Source organism: Thermobia domestica, chromosome 16 (genome assembly GCF_964235325.1).
Source record: "Thermobia domestica chromosome 16, izTheDome1.hap1.1, whole genome shotgun sequence".
In the NCBI taxonomy this organism is placed as follows: Eukaryota; Metazoa; Arthropoda; class Insecta; order Zygentoma; family Lepismatidae; genus Thermobia; species Thermobia domestica.
Genome location: NC_137469.1, coordinates 124,368,564 through 124,385,455, shown reverse-complemented (window position 1 = coordinate 124,385,455; position 16,892 = coordinate 124,368,564). Strand labels below are relative to the sequence as shown.

At 33.9% G+C, this 16,892-nt stretch overlaps 1 protein-coding gene across 1 annotated transcript; it reads right to left on the bottom strand.

The window, feature by feature from the left end:
- Positions 1-938: 938 nt before the first annotated feature.
- Positions 939-2,369, bottom strand: LOC145672612 (glutamate receptor 1-like). The gene has a single exon (XM_081741770.1). The coding sequence runs from the start codon at positions 2,367-2,369 to the stop codon at positions 939-941; it is 1,431 nt and encodes a 476-aa protein (XP_081597896.1).
- Between the last annotated feature and the right edge of the window lie 14,523 nt (positions 2,370-16,892).

The following is a 16,892-nucleotide window of genomic DNA, read 5'->3' as shown; positions in this document are numbered from 1 at the left end:
CAAGACTTTTTCGATTCTTAGAAAGAGATTAGACAGTGTGAAGCTGTCCAGATACTTTTGCCGCGCTCTAACATATCAACGAAAGCTGGACTAATTCTAGAAATCGAGCCCTGATTAGCATTAATTCCTGATCTAAACGTTTTTCAAATGGGAGAAAGTGATTGAATCAATTTCATGCACGGGGTCTTCAATTAGCTAATAGTTCTTGTGAAATACATAGTAAGTGCATGGCTAGGTAAGTGGCTATGCAAAAGACTCAGACTAGAATCAACGCAAAGCCGAAATTTTTAACATGATTTAACTTCATTCTATATTTGGAGAAATGGTGGCTAGTGGTGGATCGCTAACCTTTGCTGCGTGGGGTTCCAGACCAAGTAAGTTTGTAGTGCCCAACATCGTGTTCGGAGGTTTCCTTGGGGTACCCTGGTATCCCCCAACATTCTACCATCATCATTCACTTGTCTGATTTATCCGTCTCCCTTATCCTAACGGTCGTAATTTTGGTACGTTAAAATGAAATATTTCATTTCATTTCTTCAATCCATATTCAGTGATGAAAGATTTTCTGTGGAAAGGAAAGAGGTTTCCGAATGACTGGGAATTGAGGTAGGTTTATGAGTGCAGATATAGTTTTCCTTCTTTCAATTGTTCCAGGTTTGGTATTTTATTCCATTTTAACAATTTTCTAACTCTCGTATGAACAGTATTTTCTTCTTCTCCTCGCAGGCAGTGTGTAGTGAAAATTGTTTCAGTCTCCACATTCTTGTCGACTGTAGCCTTCTGATTGAACTGTTACGTGTAAATGGGATTGCATTTGTCCAAACATTTCAAACACCACCAAAAGTAGTGGAATCAGCCTAATAGAGTTTTAGCAGACATGGGGAAGAACATTTGCTGTACGAATTTCCCAAAATGAGACAAAAAAAAAATAAATTCGTTCATTTTCGTACTTTCTTTACGCACCACGAATTTGTCTTTACACGTAATACAACTTCACAACAAACCACTATTACACTCACTAGTAAACCACTAATTAGTATATAGAATGCAGTTTGGATATGTTTTAAATTAATTATTATGAAATCATCTTGAAGTATCTTAGATACATATCCAGGCTTGCTTATAAAATCATTAAACCATTTTTCGACCAAACCAGCTTCAGTCATATGTCTGATAATAGTATTCCATCTTTTAAGATACGGAGAATTCTTAGGTACCACAAAACAGTTCAAGATATGTGAAACCCGTTCACGAGCTATATGAAACAATTTCTCCCTATTAACTCCAACTATAATATTTCTGTAATATTCTAATAATAATCCCTCGTACAAAATTGCAACATCGCGCTGGTACGAGACACGATGAAAGTATTCATCGTAAGCATCCGAATATTCAATTGCAGACGCCAGAGATTTCAATGCAGTATTACTTGATTGTAGAATGGCTGGAATAAAAGCCGTGACACTCAAAATTTTTAAATTAGACTCTGCAATTTCTTGGATGCTATTGAGGAATGGTAAACGACGTGGTCGAGTCATGTAACTTATAAGTGATCCTCTGTAGAGAGCATCTATGACCAAAGTGAAAAGTACGAATAATATCATAAATGATCTCATTTGATAGCTTTTCGGAAACCTCGGTAGTGATATGGACAGAAGTATAGATAGTAGTCCCATTATGTTTAAATTATCACCATTGGTTTCTTTCATGGACTGATGTACACAATTATGACTTGCTACAAAGATGGAAGCTAATGTAAAACAAACCAAAATGATACTCCACAATTCTACAGTAAACGGTTCTTTTAAATTTTTCCATTGAGGAACAATTCCTGCTGTAGGAACTGCGAAAGCCAAGTAGTCAATGGTAATTGGAATAGTGAAATCAACGAATAAATTACGTTGATATGTTTGCGTTATACAAGATGGTCCAACATCTGCATACTCATAAAACACATCTCCTACCACACCATTCCATGTGTTGTTTCCATCTATGTAAACACCTCCAGCATAATAATTTCTGAATATCTCAGATTTTATAGTAAAATTCATTAATTTCCTCAGGGTGTTTAGTACCTCACCAAAATTTCCCTTAAACTCTGGTGAACTACTATTAATCGTTGTGAAATAAGGTGGAACGTCAAACCAAGAAATTTTTACAGGATAATTACAAATATTTTTCGTTTTATCTTCATTTACATATAAACCAGCTTGTAATAGTTCATACGTTCTAATCTTGTCTCCGCAAAACGGATTATACCCAAACAACTTTGCACAATTCTCAGTTTTATACAACTTATTATATCGTTCACATTTACTGCTGATAGCTAGTACATGCACTCGGAAAACTCTAAATTCTTTCCAAGCCATGCGAAATATATTTTGAACATATTTCTCATCAAATCTTTTTTGATAAAGAACGATTACATATTTTGCTCTTGAATTCCAGAAGGTGTGTTTTTGCAGATATTTCAAGACTTCGTGAAGTGAGTCGGAATGGGTGATAAATATTAAGAATATATTGCTTTTACCGATCGCAGGAAGCGAGGAAATATCTTTTTCTTGTTTGATAGTGTTGATATTACCTCCTGTTGAAAAATGTAGAACAGGTATTGGTGATTCCTTTAGTAGTGTTGGCAATCTATTTTCTGGCCGTCTAGTAGTGAATAGCACAATAAAGGAACTATCATTATCAATATGTTTGTTACACACGGAATATACTTGGTTCTCAAAGACTTTACGTACATCATATTTAATAAGTTCACTTAAAATGTCTGAGGAATCGATTATACGCCATTGAAATAACGATTGAATAATGACGACGGTAACTAATTTGAAGCATTTTTCTTTCATTGTTTTCATACCTGAAAGGAAACATTTTAATGTTAAGTTAGAAAATAAATTTAAAATGTCCAAATGTACTGTAAATACAATTTCATTTTCTTAAATGTATAACTCTTGCAAGTCTTTGTGTCCCATACATAAAGATTACAAAATAGCTCATTATGTGATTTTGAATAGAAAATGAGTGATACATTCATTAAGACAACATTTAGTATAAAAGACTTAAGCATAATATTAAATAGTAAACTTACTCACCAAACACAAGTTCAGAACTATTTTAATTAATTAAACTGGAATCTAGATTTTCTCCAGTTTAAAATTCTAAAACAACTTAACTAGTATCAAAGGTAAGAGTAAGGTTGGATATCGTTCTGTAGGTAAAATGTTATATTTTCTCCTTTACAATGTTATGATTTAAAAACTCAAGATATTCAAACCAAGTTTTAAAGCCATCCCTATAAAATAAACTATAACACCTCTTCGTATATAGAAAGCATTTCATACATAAGACAAATTAGTAAATGTAAATTTGATGCTATTATTCTTAGAACGTAAATTGCAGAACAGATGCTTGTTAGCAAGGTAATTGACAGTAAAGAATTATCATATAAATTATACGTTAATATTAAGAAAAATATTTTTTCAATTTGGCAAACATTCAATTTAATAATAATAAATACATTTTACATAAATTTGATCAATTGTGATAATAAGAACAAATCATATTATAACTAGGGACAGTAAAACTATAGATTTCTTAATGTTATATAGCGTATTTTAATTACAAATAAACAAAATATTCTAAGATAAATAATGAAGACAGAATAGAAGTTCATAGATTTTGTATCTTGTTTTGTTGTCTATTTATCTATTACCGTATATATATATATGCTTGTAGCTCGTTCTGATTTTCCGCATTACATGTTTCGTCCGTTTCTTATCACTTTATAGTCTCGCATTAAGTATTGGTATATGTTTTTAGTATATTGGTTTTAAATCTTAATTTATATTTTAAAATAATATATATATGGTGTTTGTGCGTGTAGTAATGTGTATATATATAATAGTAGTTGCTGAATGTCTTTCCTTGACGTACTATATGACTAGATCTTGTCGTTTGTTCTAACAAAGGGTAAAAAAGTGAACATAATTATCTAAATGCAGATATAAGCGAAAACAACATCTCTTGTGACAGTGAATTCAGTAAGTAACACAACCTATTGGATCTAGACATGTAGGTAATATTGTGTCTTATACATTGCCTACCAACGATACACAAAGCAAAGTAGTTTGACTTCATAGTAACACTATAAGCTATTTATCATGGTATCACTCCCTATAACAAAGGGCAAAGAAATGTACATGTTATCTAAACACAGATCAAAGCACAAACAATAACTCTTATGACAATGCATTCAGCAACATCAGGTAATGGATTTAGAAATGTAATGATGTGCCCTTCATTCTTCCTTTCATCGACACAACAAAAGTAGTTAGAATTCAAAGCAATAGTGTTAGATATTTGCCATTCATCTTAATGATAGATTTTGTATGTGTTATTCATTTGTATATTGATGTATGAAATCTTAATCTACAAAACACTTGTTACGTAAAACGACAATGTAACATTATGGAAAATTATGTAACAGAAGTATGGAAGAACTCAGTGTCACAGTATTATTCTCGTCTTATTATGAACCTAAGCATTGAAAATAATTAGGAAGAAATAAAAATAAAAGTGTGCTTTACCTTTAAAAATCAAAATAAAAAAATACGCAGCACCACCCTGGGGCTCTGCTAGCTTGTATAATTATAGCGCGTGTTTTTGGGTTTTATCCCCAGTAGGAGAACGTTGAAAGTTAAACGCATTCTCATGTAATGCTCTCAATGTAACTACATTCACACGTTTCCACGCGGTCCATGCGCTTTACCGTTTCCTGAACCGGAATTAATAGATTATGGCTTGTAGTGATCACCAATACATGTCGTGATATAAAACGCTGTACTTGCACTTATAACGGATGTATCCTTCTAATGCTAATCTGCGCCCAATAATGCAACGTCACTTATAGAATACGATATTTGGTGTTATTAAAACACAATTATGTCAAGTGGGAGAATATATGTAATAAATTTAAAGCAGTACTAGAATTGTAATTTTGTTCCATATTACATTTGTCAATAATAAATATTTGTCAACGTTCATCTAATTTCTCTCTAGTTATAATGAAAATAGAAGTAATTTAATACGGTATGCGCCAAAATATACAGTACTGAAACTCACGCATCTCAAACACGTGGTGGCGTTTGTCGACGGGGCATAGCCCCAGCAATACGTGTTTGCAGTAGTGCAAAGGAAGTTGTGTTGTGCAGTTGCTGTTGGAAATTTGTCTCTTGACGGAGGAAGTAGTATTCATAGTTGAGAATTATTTCAGCTCATACGGATGCGGCCGTGAGGGTAGACGGAGTTTGGGAAAGGTAGCAGAACAATTAAGAGAAAAATTTAATAAGACGACACCAAGTAACACAGTTATGCTGACTATTGTTCCGAAATCCACCAAGAACTCTGCCTGTATTACGTGATCTGCTTTTGCAGTAGTCTGCAGCAACCTTTGTTTCAGGATGTTTGAGAATCTACGTGAACGATATGAACACTGTCTACAGCGAGGTTGTGCACTTTGAACACTAACATTACGCATACCGTGATAATTCAACACGCTATGCATGTATGTTTGTAGTGTGTATGTTAATTTAAGAAATAAACTCACAGATGACAATAATGAAATTTTGTTCATCTATTCATTTCAGTACTGTAGATTTTGGCGCATTTTGTATTATTTAATCACTACAGATATATATTTGCAACATGGGGGAACAAATTCCCTTACTATTGAATTTTAACCCCAAACCACAGGGTTATTTCTACAAGGGAAAGGAAGGTAAATAACATGTATCACTAGTAATATCCAGATTTGTGTCTAATTGCATATTTTTTCCTTCATATGTAGGTTCGTCAAATCCTTAAATGTTTGTGATTCACACCAGTATGGTGCTTCAACTCAAGTTTCATATTACATATTTTTACATATTATGATCAATATTATATATTTCTAAAGTTTCTACATACTTTTATATAAAACTGTCTTAAAAATTTGCGTTTATTGAAATTTTAATTTAAAATAAAAAATAAACTCTCCAACTGTGCAAGGCTTGCATCTAGATTCAATTTTGTCATGTCCATCTTTTCGTTTCTTTACCGAAAGAGAAATATATATCTCTTTTTTTATTTGTCAAACCATGTTTCGTAGATTTTTTGCCGATAACAAAAGAAATATAGAAGAAACAAGTAAAAATTCCTCCCTTCGGGGTACATTAATAGCGACCTTTATTCTGAACTCTGGAGGAAGAGAGATCACGTGCTTGACAAGCGACTGGCCAGGAAGTTCCTAAAATGAAGCCTATTTGATTGTTATCGCAGGGTCGGACGGGAAGAAAAGATGAAAGCAAATCCTGCAATTCAAGTTAAAACTGTATGCTAGTGTGCTTCCAGGAATTTACTGCAAGAGTTCGTTCCAAGAAGCTGGCGACAATCGTAATATCATAGCAGGTAACCTAATTTTCAAAGAACTTCGCTGGCTCAACTGAATGACAGGAGGACAGTACTCTAGTATTGCAGTTGCAAAATGCACGTGTTCTGTATTGACCGTCGAAGTAAGAAATGGCTCCGGTTGCCTCAACTTTATCCGCGAAATAGCTCTCGTGGGTAACTATCGATGATGCGTTTACTACGGACGGTAAAGTGGTGTTGTGCCAAGTGTGTGTGAGAAAAAAATGGATGTTCAATGAAATCTCAGTTAGAACATGTACGAAGTGCATTCCATGCAAGAAATAAACATTTGCGAACTGCAAAAAAAAAAAGTACTCTTGACACAAATGCATCAAGATACTTCAGTGAGTGAGTTTTTCAGAGTTGTGCCAAGCAATGATAGCAGGAAACATTCCTTGGAACAAAGTTCAAGTGCCAAAATACCGTGCTTTTCTGAAGGAGTACTTTGGTCGTCGAATTCCTGATGAATCCACTCTTCGAAAGTGTTATCTCTAAGTTTGTTATAGGGAAGCTATAGATACCATTAGGGCAGAAATAGGTAGTTCATACATTTGGACTTCTGTGGACGAAAAGCAGACGTTTTGGGACGTTATGTAGCAAATTTAGTAATTGGAAAGTTAAGTGAAGATGCTCCATCTAAATTCTATCTTATTGAGAGTAAATTGCTGGAACGCACGAATCATTCCACGATTGCTCTCTGCCACTTCCTCCGGAGCCTGTGCTAACGCTATGGGGCACTTGGATACAGGCAGTACATTTCTACAATGAACATTTTCAAAAAAAATAAGCCTGTTGTTCACTCATTTCCATTGGAGTCCACTGTGTCAGTTGGCATTGCTCAGAAACTGTTTAATGACTCTAAAGTAGCGAGTGATATCCCATACATAGACAGTAATTTTGGCTGGCTACCTACGAGCATTAAAAAGCTAGAGACTGTTGGGCGGCCTCTTCTGGAATCCATGGAAATCATTCATTCCTAAAGATATTTACCCCAACTACACCCCCCTGTTGAAATACGCTCCTGTTACCTCATGTGATGTGGAGAGATCATTCTCTGCATACAATAATATTTTATCCGATCGTCGACAAAATTTTACTTCTGATCATTTAGAAATGTACCTTGTAATACATTGTGCAACAACACACAGTTGAACTGCATGCACATCTTATGTAAGTACTTTATTTAAAATTAAATATGTTCATTAGTGGAGATATTCTTCAATCCTAGTTTAGCTGGTATTGTTTAAAAGATATAGGACTGCTTTTTCCTGCATGAAATAGATATATATAAAACAATACATTTCGTCTTATATTAAGTCACCTTTAGTATTTGTATATTGCGTATAATTCATTTCAAGATTGGGCCGTGGTGACGGATGCGCATTTAGTGTAAAAGGTTCTAGATTTGAAACGGGATCACACCACACCACATGAGATTTCTGATGTATAAATGCCGTATGCATTGCTTTTCTCGGGGCTTTCCTGTTTCTCTCTAGCCGATTCACATCTCCCCCGCGTCTGATTTTTATTATCCTGCAATCAGTCACGTCAGTGACGTATGGCTGTCTCAGCTGTTCAAGCATTTCACTTCACTGAGGGACTTGCATTAAGCAGGATAAAGTGTAGTAGATTTTCCTTTTTATTTTCATAATTCGTTTAAATATTGCATACTCATACGCGTGTTAATATTACGTTTTCATAAATATGTAACATATGTAATATTACATATTCTTATATAATATTAGGCCTACATATTTCTAACATTTTAAGCGATTTTTGTTACATATTTATGTACATATTTAGGGGGTTGATATTACATAAGAATCCGGACTATAATCATTAGAATCCAGCGACGCTGACTTTAATAAAAAATGTAATGAAAAAAATTACATAATACTCACATTCATACTGAAAACTTGCTTTCGAATTTCTTGGTTTCGTTTCACCACGATAAAACCTAAATCTTCTCAATTTAGTAATCACAAGAATGTAGGGTTGTATCTAAACCAGTATTTCTCATGCAAAGATTGGCTTTAATGAGCTGAAAATAATATATACTTTTTGCAATTATTGTGAACACATGTATTTCAAATTAACTAAAGTTACATTTGAGAAACGTTTATTCTCTTTCTATGTAATCCGATTTTTCGATAGCTTAAAGTAGATTCCCATCTAACTAGAATTCTCTGTATCAATCATTTCCTAGAAACCAAAGACTAAACAGTGAGATCTCGGAATATCACATTTCAAATGACGGCTCTAGATATAAGTTGAAACGAGAAATAAATAAACGAAACTTTGTATACATTGAAACGAAAAGTTATACTGTGGGCATGCCCTATATATAATTAAAAAAACAAAGTAAAAAGTAAAATTTCAATTTAAGAAGTTTTGTATATACTATTGCTGGATATGATGATTCGAGTATATTTCTTTTACTGATTTATTCCAGACTTATTTTTAAATCTTAAGTTCAAACTTCAATTCATTACACATTTGTTGTGTTCTATTGTAAGCAGTGGTGACATAATATCTTTTGTATTGTAAAAAAAATATTTTATAGTAACTCATGGAGTCGATGCATGGACGATGGAATGGATAAAACTGCAGATAATGTAAATAATATTGAGAAGATTACTTATTAGCACCATTTACTTGGTAAAAGTTTCTATACTAATTTTAGACACTGAATGACTTCGAACAAAATAGCAAAGTGAAATCAAGATTGATGAATTGACTAAATTAATCTTTACCGGATGTCTTCAACCCATGAGTTTTGTTTTTTTCGACGTAACTCATGTTTAATCATTAAAAATTTTACTTTGTTTGAATACCTTGTATTCGTCATGGAGAACCAAATTTTAATGTGTGCTATAGTATCTTAAGTTGAACGTAGAACAAAACGTAAAGTTGATCTTAAAATTAATGTAGAAGGAGACAGCTGGAAGGAAGTATAATACCAACATTGGAAGTAGTGAAACGAAGTTGTCACAACGTAAAATGTGTTAAGTAACATTCAATAGATCATGATTTAGTACATTCAGTACTCGGATGGAAGTTTTATCTTTTCTTTCACCATGTACACGATAACAAAATGGTAAGAGTAGAAATTTAGGTTCAAAGTATAAAGTAATACTTTTCATACATATACATATATGTTGTCGATTTTATAACACAACTATTGCAAAAGAAAAAGCAATCTACATTTTGTTAAAAAGTAGCAATTTATAGTCAAAAAACCATTTCTTAGGTTCTTCACTTAAACTATCTAATACAATATATTACCACTAGAAATGACAAATACCGGCTTTCTATGTGTATAGCACCTTATACTTAACAGAGTATTCTTCTTTCACTCAGGTATTTCCAGCCCTGGTCGTTTTCCGTAACAACGAGCTAAACAAATGCAAATAAAGACATGCATTATGCTTATATATGTATACTTAGTAAAAACACGTAGTGGAAGCAGAGTTGTGGACAGTATTGTGTCCTGTATTTAAATAGCATCAACACAATTTTAAGTAGTTAGAATTTATCAAAACACTGTCGTATATTGCCTTTTAACTTAATATACTATTAGTATGTGAATTGGTAAGTGAAATAGTACACTAATGGGTTTATTAATTATTAACACAATATAAATGGAATATTCAGAAATATTGTTCTGGTGATTGGACACCCAATCAGATAAAGTAATATTAGATATACACAATTCTTCACGTGCTGCATTAGAGTTCTTTGCAAGAACTTTATTACAGACAGACATTTAAATACGTATACGGTGACAAATTATCATAACATGTAAGATTTTATATATATATATATATATATATATATATATATATATATATATATATATATATATAATCACATTTACAAGGCAAAATTAAACTTAACTAGTTTAGACATGCCAGTTAAACATGGACAAAATTCTTTATTATATATACGATATGGAGAAATCTACGAGATGTGTTTTCAAGTCAATTTGGGACCTTTTACAGATTGAGAATGGAATTCAAGAATGAAGATAATGCATTGAGTGGGAACTGGCAATGAAGCTTTTAGTAAATGGGGACATAAAACCAGCTGAAAAGTACATTACGAATCTACAATACGTAACGAAACACTTAGCAACCGCGAGACATTCGAGTGTTACAAGCCTTTGGAATGGGCCATAGCGTGCTTAACAGTTTATTATTGCCAATTGTCACATATCCTGTCGTGTAATACCAATGGTGAATAGTATTTGATTGGGAACAGCAAACACAACAATTCACACCCATTACTGTTCCAAAACTGAGTGCACGATGGTTAGAAAACAGATTTCGACTTTTGGCCGACACAGAATAGTTTAAGTTTGAACTGATTTTAATCTGGTTTGGACTTACTGTCAAATGATTTCCACCCGTTCCGATCCCTAAAAGAATGCCAATGTTCCCATAATGCGGATGAGATAATGCAGGTTGTCCTGGAATTAATGGCTCAAAGGTACTGACTGATTTTTCTATAATGAGGCCTTCCAGGTATTAGTGAAACGGTTGCGATAATTTTACGTAACTGTAGCATGACGTTTAAAAAACTAAATGCAGTTTCCAGTATTTGAAATGTGTATGTTCCTTAATTTATTTTTACAATAAGGTCCCAGATTGACTTAAACGTCCCTCGTAGAGTAATTAATACACATGGATTATAGAAATATTATTGCATTAATACAATTATGCAAATATTTTAAATCATTCACAATGAATTACTAAGCTGCTAGTATAACTTTAAACGCATCGTAATTAAACCACAAATATCTCAATTATAGAAGTGTTTTAATGTATGAAAATAGAAGGAAGTAAATCAACGCTATGTGCTGTCATGAGTGTGGACATTACATTGTAAGATAACTATTTGTTTCATATTGAACTATTAAAATTTTCTTAATATTGGGATAGTTTTATATAATCCAGATATTTTGAATTTAATGTCTGATTGTGCTTCCACAATCATTTTGTTGTAACGAATTATATCTTTTTATTGGCTCAAAAATTATACCCATCAACTTCTAAATAAGATAACCAGTTCAGCTAAAAAAATGAAGAAAACTATGGAAATTCCCAGCATAAATCCCTTTGCTCATGATCTTGACCCACGTTACTAAAAAAGAGAATTACGCACATAATTTAGATTGATTTTTACAAATACTGAATCATCAACCACTGTAAAAAGTTTTGTAAACGTCAAATGAATTCGTGAGAAGAAATATATATTCAAGAGGAAAGGAGAAACCTTTTCAGTTTGAAATACAGTATTATGCCCCCAGGTGGAAAACTTGCCTTCCGGCCCAGAAGAGAATATAACAAAGGCGAAAATGTAAATAATGTAAAGACATAAACGTTGTAGAGAATGATAACTAATATATTTCTTGCTTCCATTGTTAAAAATACTGTGAGTGCTCACTGAATTGCGACCACCCCTCCACACAAGAAAGTATGGCTAGCATCAGAGCTGATTAGATGACCACCCCGACTGATAGTATCGCAGAGAAAGAAACATTCGAGGTTACATGTTGGCAGACAGTACACTGTTATAATCGGAGGTGGGCAGGATTTATTCGCATTCCAATTAGGCATGATTGCGGGTACCCGAGCAATTGGTGCGTCTACAACTCAGACAGCGATACTAGTCGGATGCGCCCGTTTCTGTGTATTTAAAGTGTACAAGGAGTGGGAAGAAAATGGGATAGCGGACTTCAAAAGACGAAACTGTAAGGGCGTAGGGAAGTTTAAAACATGGAGCGAGCGTCGCGTCAAACAGCTCTGACAGCCAAACGAACCAGCTGTATTCGGGAATTACGTGACCAATACAATGGTAGATGCACACCATCCATGTCCCACGCAACTATAGATGGTACACTGGCACGTCTGAAGTTCCACAGCAGACACCCACTTCTTAGACTCTTCACAACCAACTTTGTGGCTCTTGGGCACAGGAACACGTTAATTGGACCGTGGATGATTGGAAAAGGGTGTGTTGCTCCGATAAATCATGATTTGTGCTACTTCTCTCGGATGAACGTGAGCATGTACGGCGCCAACAGCACGAAGCTACAGACCCCTCGTGCCTGGTGCGTACTCTACAGGCAGATAGGAGCGTATATATAGTTTGAAGATGCTTCCCTTGGTATGACTGGAACCGTTGCTGTGCATGGATCAGAGTGAGACATTCATTGTCTACCTGCAAGTGTTACATGATTACGTACACTCTACAATGTAACACTTCTACCCACATAAAGACGGCATTTTCCAGGACGACTATACACGATTCCACCAAGCTAGGAGTGTACCTGCTTGACTTAAGGAACATTCCATGAAGCTGCAGCATATGAATTGGCACTCTAACTTACCGAATTTTAATTCTCTAGAACATGTATGGGATGTTGTGGGACGAATTCTTCGTACCATTATTAATGCACCGACATCTGTGGGCTCACTGTGAGATGCCATCAGGAATATATAATGTCAGATCTACGTGGAAACATATCAGTAACTACTAGAATCCACACCACGCCTAGTCCAGGCCGTCTTCTGAGAAAAAAAGGTGGAATAACAAAATATTAGTTAGGTGGTCGTAATTCATCGAGCACTCAGTGTATATTTTATTAGAAATGAGCTATGTTTCATCTCGTATTTCACTAATTTCAACTCCATGCTAAGTTTTATTAAAATCATGGTATTTTGGCGAAATTTTCATGGACATATTTTTTTTAAAAATGTAATAGGAAATACTCCATCGTTATTACCCAATTCAACTACAAGCATTTGGAAGAATTGGAAACAATTAGAAAACTTTACACTCATTTCAAAGAAATTGAATACTTGTTCCTTTGCTAAAGTTTTTGTGGTTCATAACATCTAAATCACGAGGTTGGTATAAAGGAAGCCTTCATTTATTATTTATTTCAACTCCAAGTAGCGAAGATGTGTGAAAATCTCAGTAAGTGTATGCACCATATTCTGTCAGATTTGAATAATTTCTCGCATAATCGTTCAATTTATCTCATAACACATTTCTAAGACAGTGAGATTGGAGGGGAGATAGCAATAAGTTCATTTCTGCATTTTGAATTATTTTCAAATTCAAGCATTGGAGGATTGATTTGAAATTTTTACAATATGCATCACATTACCCATTTTTGGCATGTTATTTTGCATGAAATTTATGATAGTGTTTCCAGAAAATAAAACTTATTGATCCGAGTAGTATAACTTATTAAAATTCCTTGACGTACTCTTCGATGTTGACTCACAGCTGTCAGCGCGATTTCCATGTAGCGTACGCGTCTGGAAATCAACTTTGATCAACTTCCGACAACCCCCTTCCGATCTTGCTTGGATGGCCAAAATATCACCAAAATAGCGATTTTTCAAGTTTCTTTCTAGCGGAATTTTAAAAAGTCAACTGGTTCTCATCGGGATTTACTGTGGCTGTGGCAATGCTGACTCTAGCCATTAATAATGTCACAACGAACGCAGTGTGACTCGGCCCGTAGTTATGATGTAGCTTATAGCATTTGGCAGTCTCTGGTCGGATTCCATTTGCTCTAACATTTGACAAGACATTTTTCCTTTTGTACGTCATTCAGCAATTTTTGGCACCAACTTCGCACAAATCTTGCTCATGTTCAAATTTTCACTAACAATTTCGTGCATTACTCGTTTGGGAAGATTCCGTTCTTCAGCTATCATTGCCATACACAAACGATGGTCTTGGTCCTAGAATTCTTACGCTTTGAAGAACTTTACTTCTACACGACTCTGCGACGTGAGTATCAAACGTTTGTAGTCCTCCATTCTTTCGTGTGTGTTGTTGAAATATCAATGCAAACGGGAAACCTTGGCTCAGGCCTTGGTCCTTGCAGGCGTTCTTGATCATGGTGAAAATCTCACAAGTATTTTTTTCAAGCTTGAAGCAAAATTTAATGGTGAATCAGTGTTCAAATGAACGCTGCATTCTCATCTTCCAAACATATCTATGTCGTTTCTAAACACAGTTCTCACGATAAGCAACCCTTACTCTACCAGAGCTCGAAAGCGACTTATCCGAGTAGTGTTAGTTAGCTAAAACCCGTCAGCTGCAATCCTGCTCCTGATGGACGAACTCTTGACGACTAGAGCGCCATGAAGTGGCCAGTCTCATTAAACAAAACTTATTAAAGAAAAAGTGTATAACAAGGGGGAATATTTACTCAACATTGAAGAGACTAAAGTTATTACTCATTTTTTGTTCGAATATTTTAATTTTAAGTACTGGAGATTGTGCGAAAGCGTCAAAATTTAATAATTACTATAGTCGTGAAACTTTTAAATAAATCAGGGAGGAAGATTTATTCGCCCCTTTATTGTCCACTGACTCAGAGGGAATGATTGGAAAGCTTAAAAAAAAGCATACGTTATATTGCATCAAAATCAACCTTTTTTATAAACATTATCATGGAATAGCTTGTTTTAAGCTGGAATGAAAAACTAAATGAAATCTTTTAGTTTAACGTTCCACTATTATGCCCTGAAGGATAAAACAAATGATTGATTAAGTCAAGTGAATGATGATGCACTAATTGGTGGAATGATAATGTGGGAGGAAACGGGAGTACCCCGAAAAAAACAAGGACACGGTGTTGTCCACAACCACTTAGTTCGCCAGAAATCGAACCAGGGACCCGACGAACCAGAGGTAAGAGCTCTACCACTGAGCCACGATGTCTTCTATTTTAAGTTGGAGTATGTGTGCCATTCTTGAATGTATGTACTGTATATTACCATTAGTACTATATGTATCATTGGTAGGCGTATACCATTAGTACTATATGTATCACCACCACAAGAAAGCCATAAAAAAACTGTTTCTTCGTTTTCTCCAAAGCTATAGAAAAAATTTCAAGCATTGCCTTTTGTTAAACAGAATATAATCTACAAATTAACATACGTATCATGTTAGCAGTATTATTATTGAAAACAACACCATTTTGTTTAGAAGAAAAAAGTTTTGTTTTTTCTTCTATGTGCTCGAAAATTATATATATAAGGATTTACTTTTCCTTGTATCATTTTATTCAGCTCAATGAGACGTATCTATTAGTATATGCCTTATATTAGAATATATTCCCTATTATAAGATTATAGTATTGTTCAACTACTAGTAGTATGACAGTAATTGTAAGGAGTATATGTCGTTGTTAAGATATGACTGTCACCGTTAGAAGATGAACACAAACAACAATTCACTCAATATGTTAGTAAACAGTCTGTGTATTTACATATAGAGTCATAAATAAATTAATAATATTTTTCCAGTAGATAAAATTGTCAAATTATTTTGGCAACCAATTACATAATGTACATTTTGATACCATAAAAATATTTTCCCAATTATCTCCATGACTATGAAAGAAATTTAATCATGTTAATCTTGATCTCATTTGTGGACTGACAAAATAAACAACTTTGAACATTATTTTAATTAAAAAGAAATTAAAGTTTAAAATAGAATGATTACTTTTGGGCTATATATTATTAACCATAATATGTACTGTCATCTTACTAGAATCACGGTGAAGGGTGTCTTGATGATATAATTCAGTATCTAATATCATTAACCGTAATGTGTACTGTCACCTTACTAGTGTCATGATATGGTATACTTCAGTGTCAGTATATCATTAACCATAATACGTACTATCATCTTACTACCATCATGATAAAAAGTTTGGTGATAGCATCCTTCAGTATCAGCATATTGTCAACCCTGATATGTACTGTCATCTTACTAGTGTCATAATATGGTATACTTCAGTATCAGCATATCATTAACCACAGTATGTACTGTAATCTTACTAGTGTCATGATAAAGAGTTTGATGATGGCGTACTTCAGTATCAGCATATTATTAGCAACAATATGTACTGTAATCTTACTAGTGCCATGATAAAGAGTTTCGTGATGGTATATTTCAGTACCCGTTAAATCTTAATATGTTTCGTTCACCATCAATTTTTAGCTTTACAAACAAATTCGTTTTATTTTGAATTTCTCGAAAATTAGGCATGAGGATTTAGTCTTATTGATATCATTATTTCAGCTCAATCAGATTCATCTTTGTACCTGCATTCTTTTTCGTTAGACGCTAGTAATATTGTTTAATTATTTTTTCTTATTGGTAAATTTCGCAAAAATGAGAAGTGAAGATTGAAATTATTGAGTACTCTCAATTCAACTCGAATACTTTCTTCTAGCTTGGTCCTCTTTAAACATTACCACAACTCATCTAACATTACAAAGAAATCTAAATAACATCTTACCATATTCTAAAATGAAAATGAAATGAAATGAAATTTTGAGTTTTACGTCGCACGGTTATGCCGGTTAGGCTAAAGGAGACGGTGATAATGAGTAATGAAT

Coding starts and splice junctions, on each gene's coding strand:
- LOC145672612 (XM_081741770.1), bottom strand. CDS start 2,369: ATGGCTTGGAAAGAATTTAGAGTTTTCCGAGTGCATGTACTAGCTATC.